Source organism: Quercus lobata, chromosome 8 (genome assembly GCF_001633185.2).
Source record: "Quercus lobata isolate SW786 chromosome 8, ValleyOak3.0 Primary Assembly, whole genome shotgun sequence".
NCBI classification, from domain to species: domain Eukaryota; kingdom Viridiplantae; phylum Streptophyta; class Magnoliopsida; order Fagales; family Fagaceae; genus Quercus; species Quercus lobata.
In genome coordinates, this window is record NC_044911.1 from 45,176,145 (window position 1) to 45,193,449 (window position 17,305).

At 32.0% G+C, this 17,305-nt stretch overlaps 2 protein-coding genes and 1 long non-coding RNA gene across 3 annotated transcripts; 2 read left to right on the top strand and 1 right to left on the bottom strand.

The window, feature by feature from the left end:
• The first annotated feature begins 71 nt into the window (after window positions 1-71).
• Window positions 72-5,634, top strand: LOC115954714 (phytoene synthase 2, chloroplastic-like). Its single transcript, XM_031072639.1, has 5 exons — window positions 72-863; window positions 1,651-1,701; window positions 3,563-3,735; window positions 3,843-4,078; window positions 4,816-5,634. Exons 1-5 carry the CDS (start codon window positions 491-493, stop codon window positions 5,183-5,185), a joined length of 1,203 nt encoding a protein of 400 aa, XP_030928499.1. The 5' UTR covers window positions 72-490; the 3' UTR covers window positions 5,186-5,634.
• Window positions 5,635-5,727: 93 nt separating this feature from the next.
• Window positions 5,728-6,852, top strand: LOC115954717 (protein PELPK1-like). The gene has a single exon (XM_031072641.1). It carries the CDS (start codon window positions 6,116-6,118, stop codon window positions 6,686-6,688), a length of 573 nt encoding a protein of 190 aa, XP_030928501.1. The 5' UTR covers window positions 5,728-6,115; the 3' UTR covers window positions 6,689-6,852.
• A 3,367-nt stretch (window positions 6,853-10,219) lies between these two features.
• LOC115954718 lies at window positions 10,220-12,652 on the bottom strand. Its single transcript, XR_004083946.1, has 3 exons — window positions 12,412-12,652; window positions 11,445-11,511; window positions 10,220-10,545 (listed from the first exon to the last, which is right to left on the bottom strand). It is a non-coding gene; the product is annotated as an uncharacterized LOC115954718 (long non-coding RNA).
• Window positions 12,653-17,305: the final 4,653 nt, after the last annotated feature.

Here is a 17,305-nt window from a genome sequence, read left to right on the forward strand (position 1 = left end):
GTCTACGTTTGTTGATAGATAACCACCCAATCCCATCGAGTTAAAAACCTCAGTGTGGATTTTACCAAACATAGTCCACACATTTCAATTCCTTGTATCAACTAAAGGATATAATATACAGCATATTCCTCAATCCTCAAAACCACAATGGCCTGAAATACTTGTTATCTTTTCTGACTTGTCTCTTCATATGTAGCCTTCATCTTTCGATACATCGCAGTACAAACTAGAGAGTTGAAATTTTTTTATACTCTCAGCCAATTAAGAAAATTTGTAACATTGTTTTATTTTATAGACTCAAAAAAAAAAAAAAAAAAACTAATCTACTTTACTACTAGTTTAAGTGTCCACTCATTTGTTATAAACTAGAGCACTTTTTTCAAAGAAGCTACACCAGAGGTGAGATCCATTGAAAAAGCCTCAAAGCTACACTAAAATCGAAGCTAGATAAAATATTCAGAAGATTCAGATTCTCTGCGCTAGTTTTGAGATGTCCGCTGTTCTTCTTTGGGTGGTTTGTCCCAAGGAGAATGCTCACTCTTTGCTCAGTCTCGTGCCCAGAAATTGTTGCACACAAAGGAGGTGCAGTAGTAGTAATAAGCTGCTGAGTTCTAAGCTTAGTTTATCATCTGGGGTTGCTGCATATTCGAGTGCAGTTGCAAACCCATCAAGATCCTCGGAGGAAAGGGTGTATGAAGTGGTGCTGAAGCAAGCAGCTCTGGTGAGAGAGCAGAGAGGAGAGAGTGAACTGGGTTTGAAAAAACCAATTGAGACTGATTGTACCACCGATTGGAACCTGTTGAATGATGCTTATGAAAGGTGTGGAGAGGTCTGTGCTGAGTATGCAAAGACATTTTACTTGGGTACTTGCTCTTTCAGCTCCTCCTCTCTCTCTGTTTGTGTGGCCGTTATCTATTCTGTTTTTAACTTTCTATCTACATAATGTTGTTGCTTTAAAAAAAAATCTGGGGTCCATTAATTCTATATTTTTTAAGCAAAAAGGTTTTGGATCTGCAGAAGAATAAGTCTTTGGTTTCGTATATTCACTTTTCTATGGCCCTAAATACTTATAATATATGTTTTTTTTTTCTCCCACTATATATAAGTTTGTTTTTCTTTTTCTGTTTCCTGTGACACTTTTTCCTTTTGTGTGTGAAGAAAATATGGCAATTTTATTAATTGATAAACACTACAACACAGTAAATTACATAGTGTTCATCTTTTTGGTTGTTAGAAAACTGGGAGAGAAGATATGAAATTTTAGAATTGTGCAGGTATATTCTGACGCCAGATTTGTTAAAAACAAATGCATGCAACATAAAAAAAAATTAAAGCATGGAGCATTTTTTATATTTTATTTATTTATTTACATATTCTGGTAAAGATAAGTGGGGGGGGAGGTTTCGAGCTGAGTCTTCAGTCTTCACCCACCCCTTTATTGTCTTATACTGATGCCCAAACAAATCATTTTACTATGATTAGAATACTTAGACCAACCAGCGTAAGCAGTCTCTTTCAACTATGAGTACATTCTTTAAAATTGACTTAACTCAGTAATTTTTAACTTGTGCATTTTTCTTTTTGAATCTTAATTTCTTGTACAATTGGCAAAATACAGTTTAATTGAGCTTCTTCTGGTGCAATTTTCAGGTACATTACTCATGACGCCAGAACGGCGAAGAGCTGTTTGGGCAATTTATGGTATGCACGGTTTCTTTTTTTCTGATTTAATAAGTAGTGAAACAAAAGATTTTCACAAATTTTTTTTTAACAATTGTTGAGATTTCATATTGTGGTTAGTATATATTAAAAGTTGTGTTAATGGTATATCCATGAGAAAATGATGTTACACAACCTTAAGTCGTCAACTTTTTTGTGTCTCTAGGATTGCCTTTTAGTTTTCTTTTTGAAATGACAATTACTCTTGAAACTATCGATTTGTAAATGTAATTCTTGAAATGTTTAAATCGGTTCAATATTACTCCTGCCTGACTCACAGTTAAATTATGCCTTCTCTGAACTCTTTGATCTCGTATTACTAAGAATGAAAGTTATGATTAGTTGAAAGAAAATTCTTTTTGTAGAACAATTTTACAAAATCTGTTGTGTTAGGTTCTAAGACTTTAGGAACTAAATATATTAGAACTTTAATTTGTATTGTGTTGACAAACCATAATCAAAACTTAGAGTCTAGGTTTAGGTTGCTCAAAGTGTATTTATTTGTAAAATTAGAATCGAGTGATTGCAGAATCTATTGGACTAAATCTACAAGGCTTGATCGATCGAATCTCGTGCAGATTTATTTTTTTGTAGAATTTCCAAATCAGCTCAAGTCTATGTGACGTGTAAGGTTTTATGTTTTATTCAAAGCATAAAAGGAAAAAACCCTAGCTATGTTTTAGAAGTCTTTTGATGTGCTGTGTGTTGAATCTCTTGTGAGATCTAGAGGTGTTTACCTTCATACACACTTAGGTTATCAAGATTAAGATTCATGTCAAGAATTTGGTGATCGCTTCAGTTGCTGCATAAAGAACTTTAAGAAGATTTGAAACCTTTGAGTGTAGTCTTAAAGTCACAAGTAGGAGAACTTGTGATTGTAGTGGATCAAAAAAAGAAATTGTCCGTGGATTCGGAGCTGTCATGTGGTCGTGGTAGTAAGTTTTTTACTCAAGGTAGCAATAGGATGTTAGTGGTCTAAGTCTTATTATATAAACTTCAATTCTTTCATAGTGGATCTGTTTTACTTTGAATATAGCTAGGTTAAATTCTCCCCAGGTTTTTTACTGGTTTGGTTTTTCTAAGTTATCATGTCGTGTGTTCTTTATATTTCCGCATTATTTACATGATATGAGTTTATTGTGATAACCTAGATTTGAATAATTTATCTAATTAATCACTTGGCTAAATAACTAGGTTAAAAAATTTGTGTTTTAAAGGGTCTAAAAATGAACAAGTGGTATTAAAGTCAAAGTCATGGGTTTGAGTCACGAGAGTATCATTGTAAGGGAAAGATTGTTAGGGGGATCACAATTTGACTCCCTACAACCACTCTAAAAATAGGTCTGCATGGCGTGAGGTTGAATGCCATAAAAGATTTGAGTATGTTTTTCTTATCACCAATTGGTTTTGAGGTGGAATGACATAGCTCACGGTCCGACATATTGATTTCTAGAATGAAAATGGGTTTGAGGGTAATATTGAATCATTTTCAAAACTTAAGGGATTAAACATTTAAAATGATACAATTGATAGGTTAGACACAAAATGAACTCTTATGGATTGTTCAAGGCCAAATTCATAATTCTCACTATCCCCACTTTTTTCTATATCCATTTGGGAAATCAATAATCATTTCTCTTGATTATTATTATTATTATTATTATTATATATCTAATATTTCTTTTTTGAGATTGTATGTTGACTCTCAAACATAGCCAAGATTGCCAACAAAAATGTTTTTCTCATTTTACATGTTTTACTTTGCCGTGGATATTTATTGTGCTTAGCTAGAGTTAGATAATTATAATTGCTGATTGAAGGATGCATTTCTTCCGCTCTGTAGTGTGGTGCCGGAGAACTGACGAGCTTGTGGATGGGCCTAATGCTACACACATCACACCCAAGGCTCTGGAAAGATGGGAGACAAGGTTAAATGACCTTTTTGAAGGTCGACCATATGATATGTATGATGCTGCCCTATCTGATACTGTCTCAAAGTACCCTGTTGATATACAGGTAAATTCCAAATGGCTAAACAAACTGGCTTGATCACTTGTATATTAGATAAAATGTCTATTTTCGTTAAGATTGACCAATTTACCATAACTTCTCTCATTGGACAGCCCTTCAAAGACATGATAGAAGGAATGAGGTTAGACTTGAGAAAATCAAGATATGAGAACTTCGATGAGCTCTACCTTTACTGCTACTATGTTGCCGGGACTGTGGGGCTTATGAGTGTTCCAGTAATGGGGATAGCACCAGAATCAAAGGCTTCAACAGAGAGTGTTTACAATGCTGCATTGGCCCTTGGAATTGCAAATCAACTCACCAACATACTCAGAGACGTTGGAGAAGAGTAAGTTTCTTAGAATGCACAATCGCATATATACCATACAAATTTGATATGATTTTTTCCATATCTATTAATTTTCATAGTCAAGTAAACATGTAATACAAATTTGGTTAAGTAAATTAATATAATTTTTACTTAATAAACTAAAATGCATGCCTTTGATGTTGCATTCGCCCAAACTATAATCTAATGATTATCTAATTATTCCATTTACGCTTCAATAGCAATGATTTTATTAAACATGAAATGAAAATGCAGTTTTAAATTTTTTTTCATTATAGTTGTACATGTTAATGATGGCTGTACCCAATGCACAAAGCTTCCACTTTTGTGGGGTCTGGGAGAGGTCATAGACTCGTAGCATGCAGCCTTACATCCAATATTTTTTTTAGAGAGGCTGATTGGGTTTGTTTAAGCTTAATTCTTATGTAGTTGAGCTTTTAACTTGAGTTAGAATTTAAACAAGCTTCACAAATTGAAGTTGAGCTATTCAGGAACAACTTGATTCATTTTACCGCTATATATCGTGTCTATAAAGCACATGTATTTGACTTTATTCTAGGTGGTTATTATAAAACCTTTTTTTTTTTGCACCCCTTCAATAGATACTTTGATTTAAGTTTATCATTATTGATGATGATTCCAACTCTTGAGATTGGCTTCATGTAATTTGGGGAGAGAGGTGGATTGACATTTTATTTTTTAGTCTTGGATACTTACACCTGTATGTGATCTTGCAGTGCTAGCAGAGGAAGAGTTTATCTCCCACAAGATGAACTAGCACAAGCTGGCCTGTCAGATGAAGATATATTTCGTGGTAAAGTAACTGATAAATGGCGTAGTTTCATGAAGGGCCAGATAAAGCGAGCGAGGATGTTTTTTGATGAAGCGGAGAAGGGGGTTGCAGAGCTCAGCTCAGCTAGTAGGTGGCCGGTATGGGCATCATTGTTGTTGTACCGACAGATTTTAGATGCCATTGAAGCTAATGATTACAACAACTTCACAAAGCGTGCTTATGTAGGAAAAGCAAAGAAACTAATATCACTTCCCATAGCCTATGGCAGAGCACTTATGGAACCTTCAAAATTGGCCAAGTTAGTAATGAGGTGAACCTGATATCTTGCCATGTTTGTACGATTCTAAGTTTGTAAAGTGTGTCTTCATATTGGAGAAAGTCATGTTCTGTTGTCCCATACGTGAGAATATGTAAATTTCAAGCCAGTTGAAGAATATTTCTTCAATGTATTCCCTATTCCTGTCTTGAGAATGCATAACAGGTGAGCTTCGGCAATTGAAGAAAACAACTACATTGGGCTTGCAATAGGCTATTTTAAAGGTGTTTCCAAAGAAATGGCCCATAATATAGCAGCCCAATGGCCCATAATTTGGGGTTCTTCTTCTTCGGCCCGGGACCTTCTTTCATTTCCTCTACACCACTTGGATCCTTGTACAAGAAAATTGGGCTTAGTCCCCCAATAACCTCTTGGTTTGTTCATTTAAATTGTTATTCAACCGAAAAAAATAAAAATAAAAATTAAGCAACTCATGCTTTTATATACTGTATATTGTTATAATTATATAGATGCCTTTGGTTCACATATCCTTGGTTGACCTCCCTGTTTAGGTGACCATATTTTCTTGGTTGGGAATTAGCCAACAACATGTAATATAATCCAACCATAAAGCAGAAAATTCTGGAATTTTTTTTATAATTAAATTTTGAAGACTATTTGTGTCACAAGAAGTCAGGGTCCATTTGGACAAGTAAGCTGCCTTGTGGACGCAACTACATGTGTCAGTCCGAAATTTGTACGTAACTCATTGACATATGTTGATGAGCCATAAAACAGGTTGGTTTGATTTCCTACAACTACATTTCATCAAACTCACATTAGCTCTTCCTAGACTTCAAAATCCTGTTAGATTTGGTCTCTATAAATACCAAGTACAAGTTTTTTTTTTTTCAATCAACACCACTTGCCAATACAATACTTGGAAGTGAATCAATTCCCACAACTTGCAGTTCCTATCATTTAAAACATGGCCGTTTCTAAGTGTTGTTTCCTTTTGTCTATGATCATAGCATTGTCACTCTCAAGCATCGACGTGAGCTTCGCGACTCGTTACCTTTTGGACACACCAGCTGCTCCACCTCCAGCATTAACATTGCCTACAATCCCATCTCTGCCAAAGGCCACATTGCCTCCTCTGCCATCAGTGCCCACACTGCCTAAAGCCACATTGCCACCACTGCCTAGCACTCCATTGCCAACACTGCCGACTCAACCAACTCTGCCAAAGCCCACATTGCCACCACTTCCAAGCATCGAAGTCCCATCTCAGCCAACGTTACCAACCACCACATTGCCACCATTGCCTTCCAACCCATTGCCAACACTGCCAAATCAACCAACTCTTCCAAAGTCCACATTGCCACCATTGCCAAGCTCCCAAGTCCCAACATTGCCAACCATGCCCACAATTCCCAAGGTGACACTACCTCCTCTCCCAGCTAATCCATTGCCCACCATCCCAACCACAATTCCTTCGATCCCCACCATTCCGATCACAATCCCAACAATTCCTTTCCTCTCTCCACCCCCCTCAAAGTGAAGCACTATTGCTTGAGATGCTACGTTTCCATTCTTTATTCTAGCTTTGTTTGGACTATTCTTTTCACCACTACTTGTATTACTTTTTGTATACATTAGAACCTATATGGGTTCTAATGTTCTATATGTACCCGTTTGGATTCAAATGATTTTGGCGTTTGTGTTTCTGTTCTGCGTTTTTTTTTTTTTTTTTTTTTTGGTTCAGCCTGCAATAGTTGATTTGTCAACTATGAACAGTGTACCATGCACTGTTTACAGATTCCACAAATTACACTTTTCAGCAACTTTTTCATTAAAAATGGGTCCCACAGCATTATTTACATATTTAAAAATAATTTCGCTACAGTGTTTTCAGTTTCAGTTTTCAATTTTAGCAAAAATAAATTGTATCCAAACGGACCCTATATCTGTCTTTTTTTACAGGCTTGAGTGTGTCCATTTGATTTTCTTTGTGTAAGATATTTTGAAGTTTTATTAGTGTCATTATAGGGTCATGGATATGTAAGTGTTATTATTCTTTTACTGGTTCTTATGTACTGTGGTTTTGGATATGATTTCTTATTATATATTTATGTTTGTGGCGAGCTTCTCCTCAAAATGACTACTATCAGACCTCTTAGCCAAAAAAAACAAAAATAAGGCTACTATTAGATCTTTACTTTCATGAATCCAAAATTTCATATTAAGGATTTTGACGACTTCGTGAATTATCCACATAAATCTAAAAGAAATGATCAATGAAGTGCACACATACACGAAAAGAGGAAAAAAAAAAAAAATGAAATCAATGTGGGTGCAAAAACATATCATATATCCAATGCAATAATCGATATGATTTAATCAGGACAACAACACAACAACCGTAAAAATTATACCATAGTGATATGGTTAAGCTTAATAACGAAGCATCACACATCCACCTTAATTCCCAAAAAAAATCCACTTCATTTAGACCTTTTATCTTATAAATAGAAGTCAAATACTTTTACACATTCTGTATTAAGTATAAGTATATCATAAACATATATAAGACATACATAACACCATATTCTTTCACAGATTTAAAATTATCCAATAAGAACACAAACTATCACAAATTCTCCATGCCATTGTTTTGAGGCTTGTATCAAGCTGTATAAAGAATTGATTTGCTTACAAATTTTCTTTTCATTTCCAAAAAATACGAACCCATTGGGTTGTTCCATGTAAACATCTTCATCAAGATCATCATTTTAAAAAGTCGTCTTCACATCCATTTGGTGTACAACTAATTAGTCTAATTTGTATATAGATGCAAGAGCTAACAATACTTTAATTGACATGATCCTAGCCATATTAGTGCATAGTTATTAAAATAGTTAAGTCATTCCCTTTGTTTAAAGTCTTTTGTCATTAACCTTGCTTCAAAGGTTTGAACAAACCTATCCATATTATATTTTCTTCCAAATAACCATTTACTATCAATTGATTTTAAACTTGGAGGTAGATCCACTAAAACCAAAGTATATAATTCGATAATACTAATTCCATTTCATCATTTATAGATTCTTTCCAAAAAAAGCTACATTTCTGAAAGCCATTCATTCTCTAAAATTTTAGGATCACTCTCCAGGTTAAAAGTAAGAGTAAGAGTGTTTTATTTAAGATCCCATATCTATCACCTTCCACTAGGTATACAAGAGCTTGATATGATGAAATAAAGTTTAAACATTTTCCAAAAAGAATCACATACTAATAAAAAGTCCCCATCCCAAATAATTGTTTTAGCATAAATGATTTTTTTTAATTAAAATTGATAAAATGATATATTAAATCGATTGAATTAATCATATTAGCAACTGAAAATAGTATGTTAGAAAATTTTAAATACAATGACTTAATTAATATATCGATTGAATTAGTCATATTATCAATTGAAATAATATGTTAGAAAATTTTAAATACAAAGACTTAATTTATATCAAGGAAGTCAACACCGTACCGGAGGCTGTATCGATTTGGCCAGTAGTACGATATATTTCGGGTACTAGTCAATACCGGTGTACCGTTTCGAGTTTACCGCATTATATATAAATATTATATATTTCAATTAATATATTTAATAAAAGAGTAAAGTCTTTAAAAAAAAAAAAAGGCCAAATCCCTTTTCTTTCTTTTTTTTAATCCATATTGTATATTTCATAAAAAAAGAAAAATTCATATTATATAGGCATATATAGTTTTTTATTAGTCCGATAGGGGAAATAACTCTAATGAATTTCAAATGATTATGCCATTTTAAAAATAAAAATAAAAAATACTATTTGGATTTGACCATCTAATAGAAAGTTGAAACGTGAGGCTCTATTTACTAGGGAAAAAAACACTCGTATAAAAAAAGAAAAAGAAAAAAAAAACATGTGACACTCCCTTCGTCACTCGTTATGCTGATCCTCATCCTACCTCCACTCTCTTTCCCTCTACATTTGGTCTTCTACTCCTCTTATCTCGTTATCTTCTCTTTCCCCTACACAGATCAAATCTAAATAGATGCTCTACATCTCTCTTTTTGTTGCGTGAAGATTGAAGAACATACGACATTGAAAACGGATCAACTACAGATTTCTCTCTCTCTCTCTCTCTCAATGTTGTGTAGAGAAATTGAAGAATTTTTTTTCAGTTCGGTATGAATTTACAGGCCAAAATCCGAAATAAATCTCTGGTACAGCCGAAATGACCCGGTAAGGCCGGTATTTAAACTGGAATGAAACTACCTTGTTTCTATGCCAGCGCAGGTATCGGTACAACAAATTTCGGCCGTACCGGCCGGTACGGTATGAAATTAACTTCTTTTTATATATATTATATCAAGATGCAAGAAGCGTTAATATTGCATTAAGATGTAGGATTTTAAATACAAAAAATGCAAAATTTAAAATAATTGCCTTATTCCTCAAATTGTATTAAACCAGTCTTGGGACACCTAAAGAAAGTTGAACTCAATATCTATAAGATATTTACTATTTTGGCCACTTCATTATAAATAGGATTTATCTAAACATCTCTATTCCTGAAAATGTATTTCATCCAATATTTTCATCATAATTTGAAGGAAAAACAAGAAGAAAAATGAAGGATAAAAAAAGTGCATAAGTTATAAAATAAAAGGAAGTAGTAGACAAAGAAAACTATAAGTGATTATGTATAGGACTTAATATATATATATATATATATATATATTGTCGAGAAAAATAGGACTTAATATTTAAGTAGTCATCTACTTCTTTTATTATTGCCGAAATACATGCAAGTGATATATTTGATACAAATGGTATGTCCATTCTTTGCAATAGCTTCATGTATATATAACAATATCAAGTCAGTCAGTGTCACGACCTAAACCTGTACTTCAGAGTTTAGAGCATGACCGGCATGTTAATATCAAGTTTACCTCAATACTAATATGAACCAACCTAAACTGAAGGTACTTATCAAATTTTTTTTTTTTGAATTCCTGCTTATTTTCTTGCATAAAAGCCATAATATACAAAAATGATGGAAACCTTGAAATTTCATTTCCTTTGAACTTGGAAAATTACCACCTGGCTGAAACTTAAGGTATTCGGGTAAATATTACATAGCTAAATGTTTTGCAAAACTCTTATTACAAGCCTAACCCTAAAGATATACAATTGGGGTTCAAAACAAAATAAAGTACCGAATTATATCTGTGCTCAAAGGATCAAGTACATCTTGATTCCTTCTATACAACAAAAGAGCTAACTACTATACAACAAAACTCTACATTCTAACAAACGAGAAAACACAGAATCCTTGCCACTTCTAACACTCTCGCTGCTTCCAGGAAGAACTTGTGCACTGAAATATAATAGGGTAAGTTGCGAAACCCAGTAAGGTTTTAAGCTGCATGACCCTTTAATAAAAATGCATGTAAATCAAATATTTTACGGATATGCCAGATTTGATAAAATAGTCTTCATACTATTCATATTGTTCTTAAAATAACTTAAGAGCTTTTAGATGAGAATACTTCATTTTCCTTTCATATAATAAATAAATATAATTCAGTAATCTTATCTTTGAACAAACTATCAAATATTTTATCATAACTTCTCATCAGACTTATAACACATTCAATATACCTTTCTTATTATCATACTTTTCTTATAATTTCCAAATAGCTTAATAGCTCATTTATAATACATATTAGTTAATCCAATTGTAAGTTTGTCATAACTTTGGGAGGCTTCCAGTACAGAGTGCCAGGCATCCAGCATTCTCCACAATGCTAGGTAATTCTAGAATCATATCATAGTACATATTTTCAACCATGGGAGTAGGTTGACATTCTTCACAAGTTGGCTGTTACCAACAAGGGCGGGTACAGCAGAGCTTGTTTTACTTTTAATGGCCAATCAAAATCTCCATGGAAATACCAGTACTATAATCCCTACTGGCTGAGTTCAGATCATAACAATGGAATAATCGAAAACTATATATTTTCTGATAACTTTGCTTTTACATAAAGGTTTCACAACAGTTGCATATTCACTTCATTCTTAAATATTATGTTTGTGATATAAGTAGTAGCATCAATATACTAAAATTATCATATATATAAGATTGAACAACTCACGAACATATATTTTACTTAAATCATGCTTATATGTAATATCTCTAATCAAAAGCTTTAATGCATAATACTTTTTCAAAATAATCTTTATACTTATCGAAAGCACCTGTCACAAATCCCTTACCTGAAAACAGAACAAGCGAGAGATTGTACAAGAGGAGCTCAAGTGTCCGTATTCTCGTTCTCGCCACCTAAATGAAAAACCAAAACTTATTACGGACAAACTCTTCCTAATATATAAACTTATACTTCAATCACAACCTAGCTCTCAAACTCAAGAAAATCTTAATTCCCATCACATAAAGTTCTCCAAAGCACATGATACAATCGTTAAACACATTTTGCACCCAAACCATAGAGAAACCAAGGCATAAAATTTATATATGATCCTAACATACCAAAGGAAGAGCATATTAAATTATAGTTCAAAATATACACCCTAACTTGAGAATTAAATCCACAAAGTCAGGTGTAGCATATGTTGTTCACTGCTCATTTCAGCAGTGTATGCTTCATTTGTAAAATACAAATGGGCTATCCATACACATCCAATTGTCATGAAATTTTACATAACTACTCCCCTATATGTCCAGTATATACCAAAAACATTTTGGAGTCAAAGAATAAACCCATGATTTACTAAAAATCACGCAAGACAGCATACTCAAATCTGTCCTGACAGAATTTCTTGCAAATTAAAAATTAAACTATTATTTTTATGTTCATCTAAATGCTGTGAGACCACTTCCATAAAAACCATGTGTGTCTAGAATTTATAAAAACTACTCCTAGCATCCTAGTTCACAAAATATGATTTAATACATATTTTTCTTGCTGTAAAAATCAAATTTGTCACAGAGACAGCTTCAGTACATATTCTTACAAAATTATCAACAAATAGCAATGGGCCTTAATTTCATTTGGGTGTTTTTATACTCATACTATACATATTAAAATATGTTAATAAGCATTCAATTGATCATAATATCATTAAACTTTCAAATCACTAAAATAGAATCATAGTTCAGCCTCTAAAATCAGGATAAAGGATAAGGAAGTAGAAATAAACAAATGAAGTTTTGATTACTTACTCATAAACTTTGAAGCTGAAATTTTAGTATTAACCTTTTAATTTCTTCTTTAGAGAGAGATATATTGTTTTGGTGAGAGAGAGAGGGCTGCCGTGTAAGAGCAAAGGAAGAAGAGAGAAAGAAGAACAAAGAAAGAGGAATAGAGAAAGAAAAAGGGCTGGACTTTCTGGTCTGGTGCAGCCAAGGAGATAAGATAAATGAGAAGACTTTTGGGGCAGCCAAAGAAGATAAAAGATGTGGACTTGGGTGGAATACGTGTGATGCTAAGGAAGAAAAATCACAGCCCACCTTTTTCAACCCTTTTTTTTTTTTTTTTTTTTTTTTTTTTTTTGCATTCACACTTACACTTTTCTACAAAGAATAATATCACTTTACACACACACACACACACACACACATATATATATATATATATATATATATATATTTTACCTTTATAAAGTTATATCCATCACATTAAAAGAGCATATATGTTCTATAATATCACAATATCAAAACTTCATGCACTTTAAAGTAATTAAGATAATAACATGCATATAAACCCATAAATTAATTATGAAATTAAGTTGGGGTGTTACAGTCAGTCTGAAGGAAATAGGTGAAGTGATACAATTTTTTTTTGATGAGATGAAGTGATACAATTTGATTGGAAGACGATGCAGTAATTGAGGGTCGGAAAAAATGGCTGGTGAAGGCCGCAACATAACAAAATGCTGAAATTAAACAATATCCAAGTTATTCAGCCTAAATTGGACACCTGTCTAATTTATGAGTAATACTTAGGTACTCTTAGAGTACATAGAATTATGCTCCCTCCTTTCACATTCATGGTAAGGTCTACTTATTAAATTCATAATGGGATCCATTATAAATGTAAGAGGAGGGAATACCATTTATTCATATTCTAGGATTACCTAAGAATTTTCCCCAATTTACTCAATCTCCAATAGCATGTAGGAACTTAAGTTGATTTTTCTTTTTTTTAATGAATAACTTAAGCTGATAGATTACTTATCTTTCATCATGGTTTATTCAAACATTTTCACTAAAAATAAAAATGCCACTATAAGTCTAGTGGCCCTAAATTTAATATAACTTATACTTAATGTTTATTCACAACAATAAAAAGAATAAGTCTTCATCTTAAATTTTAGGGTTGACTATGGATCTTCAACATATTAATGAAGGTCAATCATATGTATTATATTCTTTTCTTCCATTTTATTGTATCTAATGTTATACTCTATGTTACTTTCTTAATTAATAAATCATTTTTATTACCCTACTAATGTATGTTACTTAATTTGAGTTTTCCTTTACTTTTTATTTAGTAAGTAAATATCGTTACATGAGAATTATAAATAGAATTTTGATAATGAAAAAAAATTACAACCCTACTTATTTATATATAAAATTATAATAAATAAGCACAATATAAAAAATATATATATGGGTTTTATATAATATTAAAATACTTTAATATTCACATTAGTGTTATTTTATTTTCTAAATTGGTTTTAAGTATTATATATAAAGTATGTGTGCATGCATAATAAATGTCTATTTAAGTAAGGAGTAATGCTATAGGCACAAATTATTTTACAACATTTTTACAAACTGTTGATGTGCTCAACTTTTTATTGGTTTTCATTTTGGTTCACCATTAACATCATTTTTTTATTTACCAATAACCATTTACCACATTAGCAATTTGTAAATATATATATTATAAAAAGGTTTGTATCTTTAGCATTACTCTAGAGCATTCACATCAAGATTGCTAAAAAAATATAACTTTTATTAACTCAAAACACTATTTTATCTATTTTAACACCACACTTAACAAAACATCCAACATCAATGATTTTATTTTAGCATTGAACATAATAAAATAATATATTCAACACAATAAACAACAACAACAACCGCAACCACAACCATCAATTTTGCTTTGTTTAACTTTTGTGGAATAAAATATTAGTTTAAAAAAAAAAAAAAAACTATAACATTTTTGTTGTAGCATGCATTTTGGTGGTTTTGTTGCTAAAATAGGTTTTTAGCATTTATCAAAATTTGGTGTGAATGCTCTAAAAGTATGTAAACAAGTAAAGTCTTAGGGTTCGTTTTGTTGGAGGGTGGAAAAGTGGGAGGATAGAAAATATTTTAACTTCTCTCTTTTGTTTGGTTGGGAGTGGAAAAGTAGAGGGGTGGAAAAAAGTGAGTTTGTATAAATTTACTCATACACCCTTATTAAAAAATAATGTTCAATTAAAACAAAAAAGTGACAAATAACCAAAAAAAAAAAAAAAAGCAATCACCTAATTTATTAAAAAATAAAAATCATGTCCAAAAAAAATCATATCTAGTTTAAAAAAAAAAAATCGAAAAAACTATCATACCCACAGCCTAGGAAATCAAAAAAAGAAAAAGAAAAAGAAAAAAAGGGCAACGTCTAGGAAAGGAAAGGAAAAAAAAAAAAATGAAAGAAGAAAAAAAGGAAGAGGCAACAGCTAGTGAAAATAGCCAAATATCATGTTTTGGAAAAATTTATGGCAAGCTAGCACTGTTTTGAAAATATTTAGCAATTTACCACTTTTTTAGTACTCGAATTTCACAAACTCGAGTTCTAAATAGTACTCTAGTTTAGTGAACTCGAGTTCTTAGTGAGTCACTAGCATGACACTGCTGACCTGAAATTTGTGTAATTAAAAAAAAAAATGTGGTACTCGATATTAGAGAAATTGAGTATCTCTTTATGGTACTCGAGCTTAGTGCAGTCGAGTACCTTCTTTTTTTTTTTTTTTTTCTCTCTCTCTCTGTTGGAATGGCTTGAGTAGTCAAACTTAGTGGTTTGACATTAGTTAACAAACCATTAAATGGCTTGTATGCCTATGTTAGGAAGATGCATGTTATTCAAGAAGTTTCATGCGTGAAGAAATGCAAGAGCTTGCATTAAATGTTTTTCATGAATTCTCAAAGAAGATGGCCAAGAACAACCCTGACATGCAAACCAAATTCATGCTTCTTTTCTTTTGGCTGAAATGGATGACACTTTGGCCATAAATGCTTGCCATTTTCTTTGACTTGACAAGTTTCATGTCGGTGTAACTATTGATATTTCAGCTAAACTTTGGCTATAAATAGATGGTGAATTTGAGAGAAGATGCAAGAGTGAGTTCCTACGGGAGATTAAAAAAAAAAGAAAAAAGGAAAAAGAAAAACAAGGTACTCAACTATATGAAGCTCGAGTACTATAAAGAAGTACTTGGTTTCAGTAATATCAAGTACCACATTATTTTTTTAATTATACAAATTCCAGGTCAGCAGTATCACGCTAGTGACTCACTAGGAACTTGAGTTGATTGAACTCGAGTTCTATTTTGAACTAGATTTTGTGAAACTCTAGTACTAAAAAAGTGGTAGGTTGCTAAATATTTCCGAAACAGTTCTAGTTTGTCACAAATTTTGCCAAAACATAGTATTTTTCTATTTTCACTAGCTATAGCTTCCCAGGAAAGCACCAAAAAAAAAAAAAAAATTGTCCATTAAACATCCCCATTTTCTCCATTTTAAAAAGAAAACTTTTTGGTGAGTTTGGGGAGAAAACACCTAGGCCTTACCATTTATTTTCCTTCCTCCCCACCCAACCAAACACACCCAAAAACAGTGGCGGCTCCAGAATTTTTTTCTAGGGGGGTCAGTAGTGGTGAAGTTAAGAATTTGTCATGAGGCGATTAAAAAATAAAATGATTAATTATATATATATATATATATATACACACACAACTTCCATATTATATACAATAATCCAAAATAAATACAATTTAGGAGACAATACAGCTATATCGTATAATAGTCTAAAAAATTTATTGATAGTTTAAAGATTAGTAAGACAACAACCATTAAATGGATAATAACTTATTATATTTATATGTAATATTAATTAAATAAAAATATATGATAAAGAAGAAGAATTTTTTTTTTTTGGATGCAAAATAGAAGTTCTACTCTAATTTAATGTAAGTATATATGTGTGTGGATAAAGAAGAATAATAACAAACCTAGGAGTAGGAGTAGGAGTAGGAGTATGTGAAACTAAGAAAAGAGAGACTAATATAAATTTTTACTTTTGAAGTGTATGACTTTTTAACTATACATGTGGTCACTTTCTTGGAATTGGAGCAAACAGAGATAAAAGTAAACTACTTGATTAAACAAAGATAAAAGCTAAAAAAAATAGAGAATGGAGAAAGAGAGATAGAGAGATAGAGAAAATGAGGAAATAATCACAGATATAAATATAGATATGATGGTTGGAACGAAAGTGTAATTTTTTGCTGATGAGGAAGAAAAGTGTAAGGAAAAATAGCTTCATTTTGCTGTCAATGGAAAAGTAAGCCAAAGTCCTAGATAGGATGTTTATTTATTTATTTATTTTTTAACGAATAAGCAAAATTTTGAACAATTTTATTATAAAATTAAATATTTTAAGAGTAGTGCTGTTGACATAACACTTACACAAAAATTTCACAACAAAATATAAGTGACAAGTTGTTAAATGTAAGTAAAACAAAGTGATATATTAGTAAAAAAAGAAAGGTAAAAAAGTGATGTCAGTTGTGAGTCAAAGTAAAAACTAGTTACAATTTATTACTTAACCTCCATTATGAAGTTAATTAAATATTGTGAAAATATTTTGAACCCCCTGACCAGCACATAACGCCTCCCCTGCCCAAAACAGTTTTTCTTTCTATTTTTACTTCAAAAATTTTTATCCACCTTATTCTTCCTCCAAACAAACCCACCCTTAAATCAAATATATCCATAGAAAAGGTCAATTAATTGGGAGGACCTACTACAGTGGCGAGTACGTACGTGTGAGAACGTTTGTAGA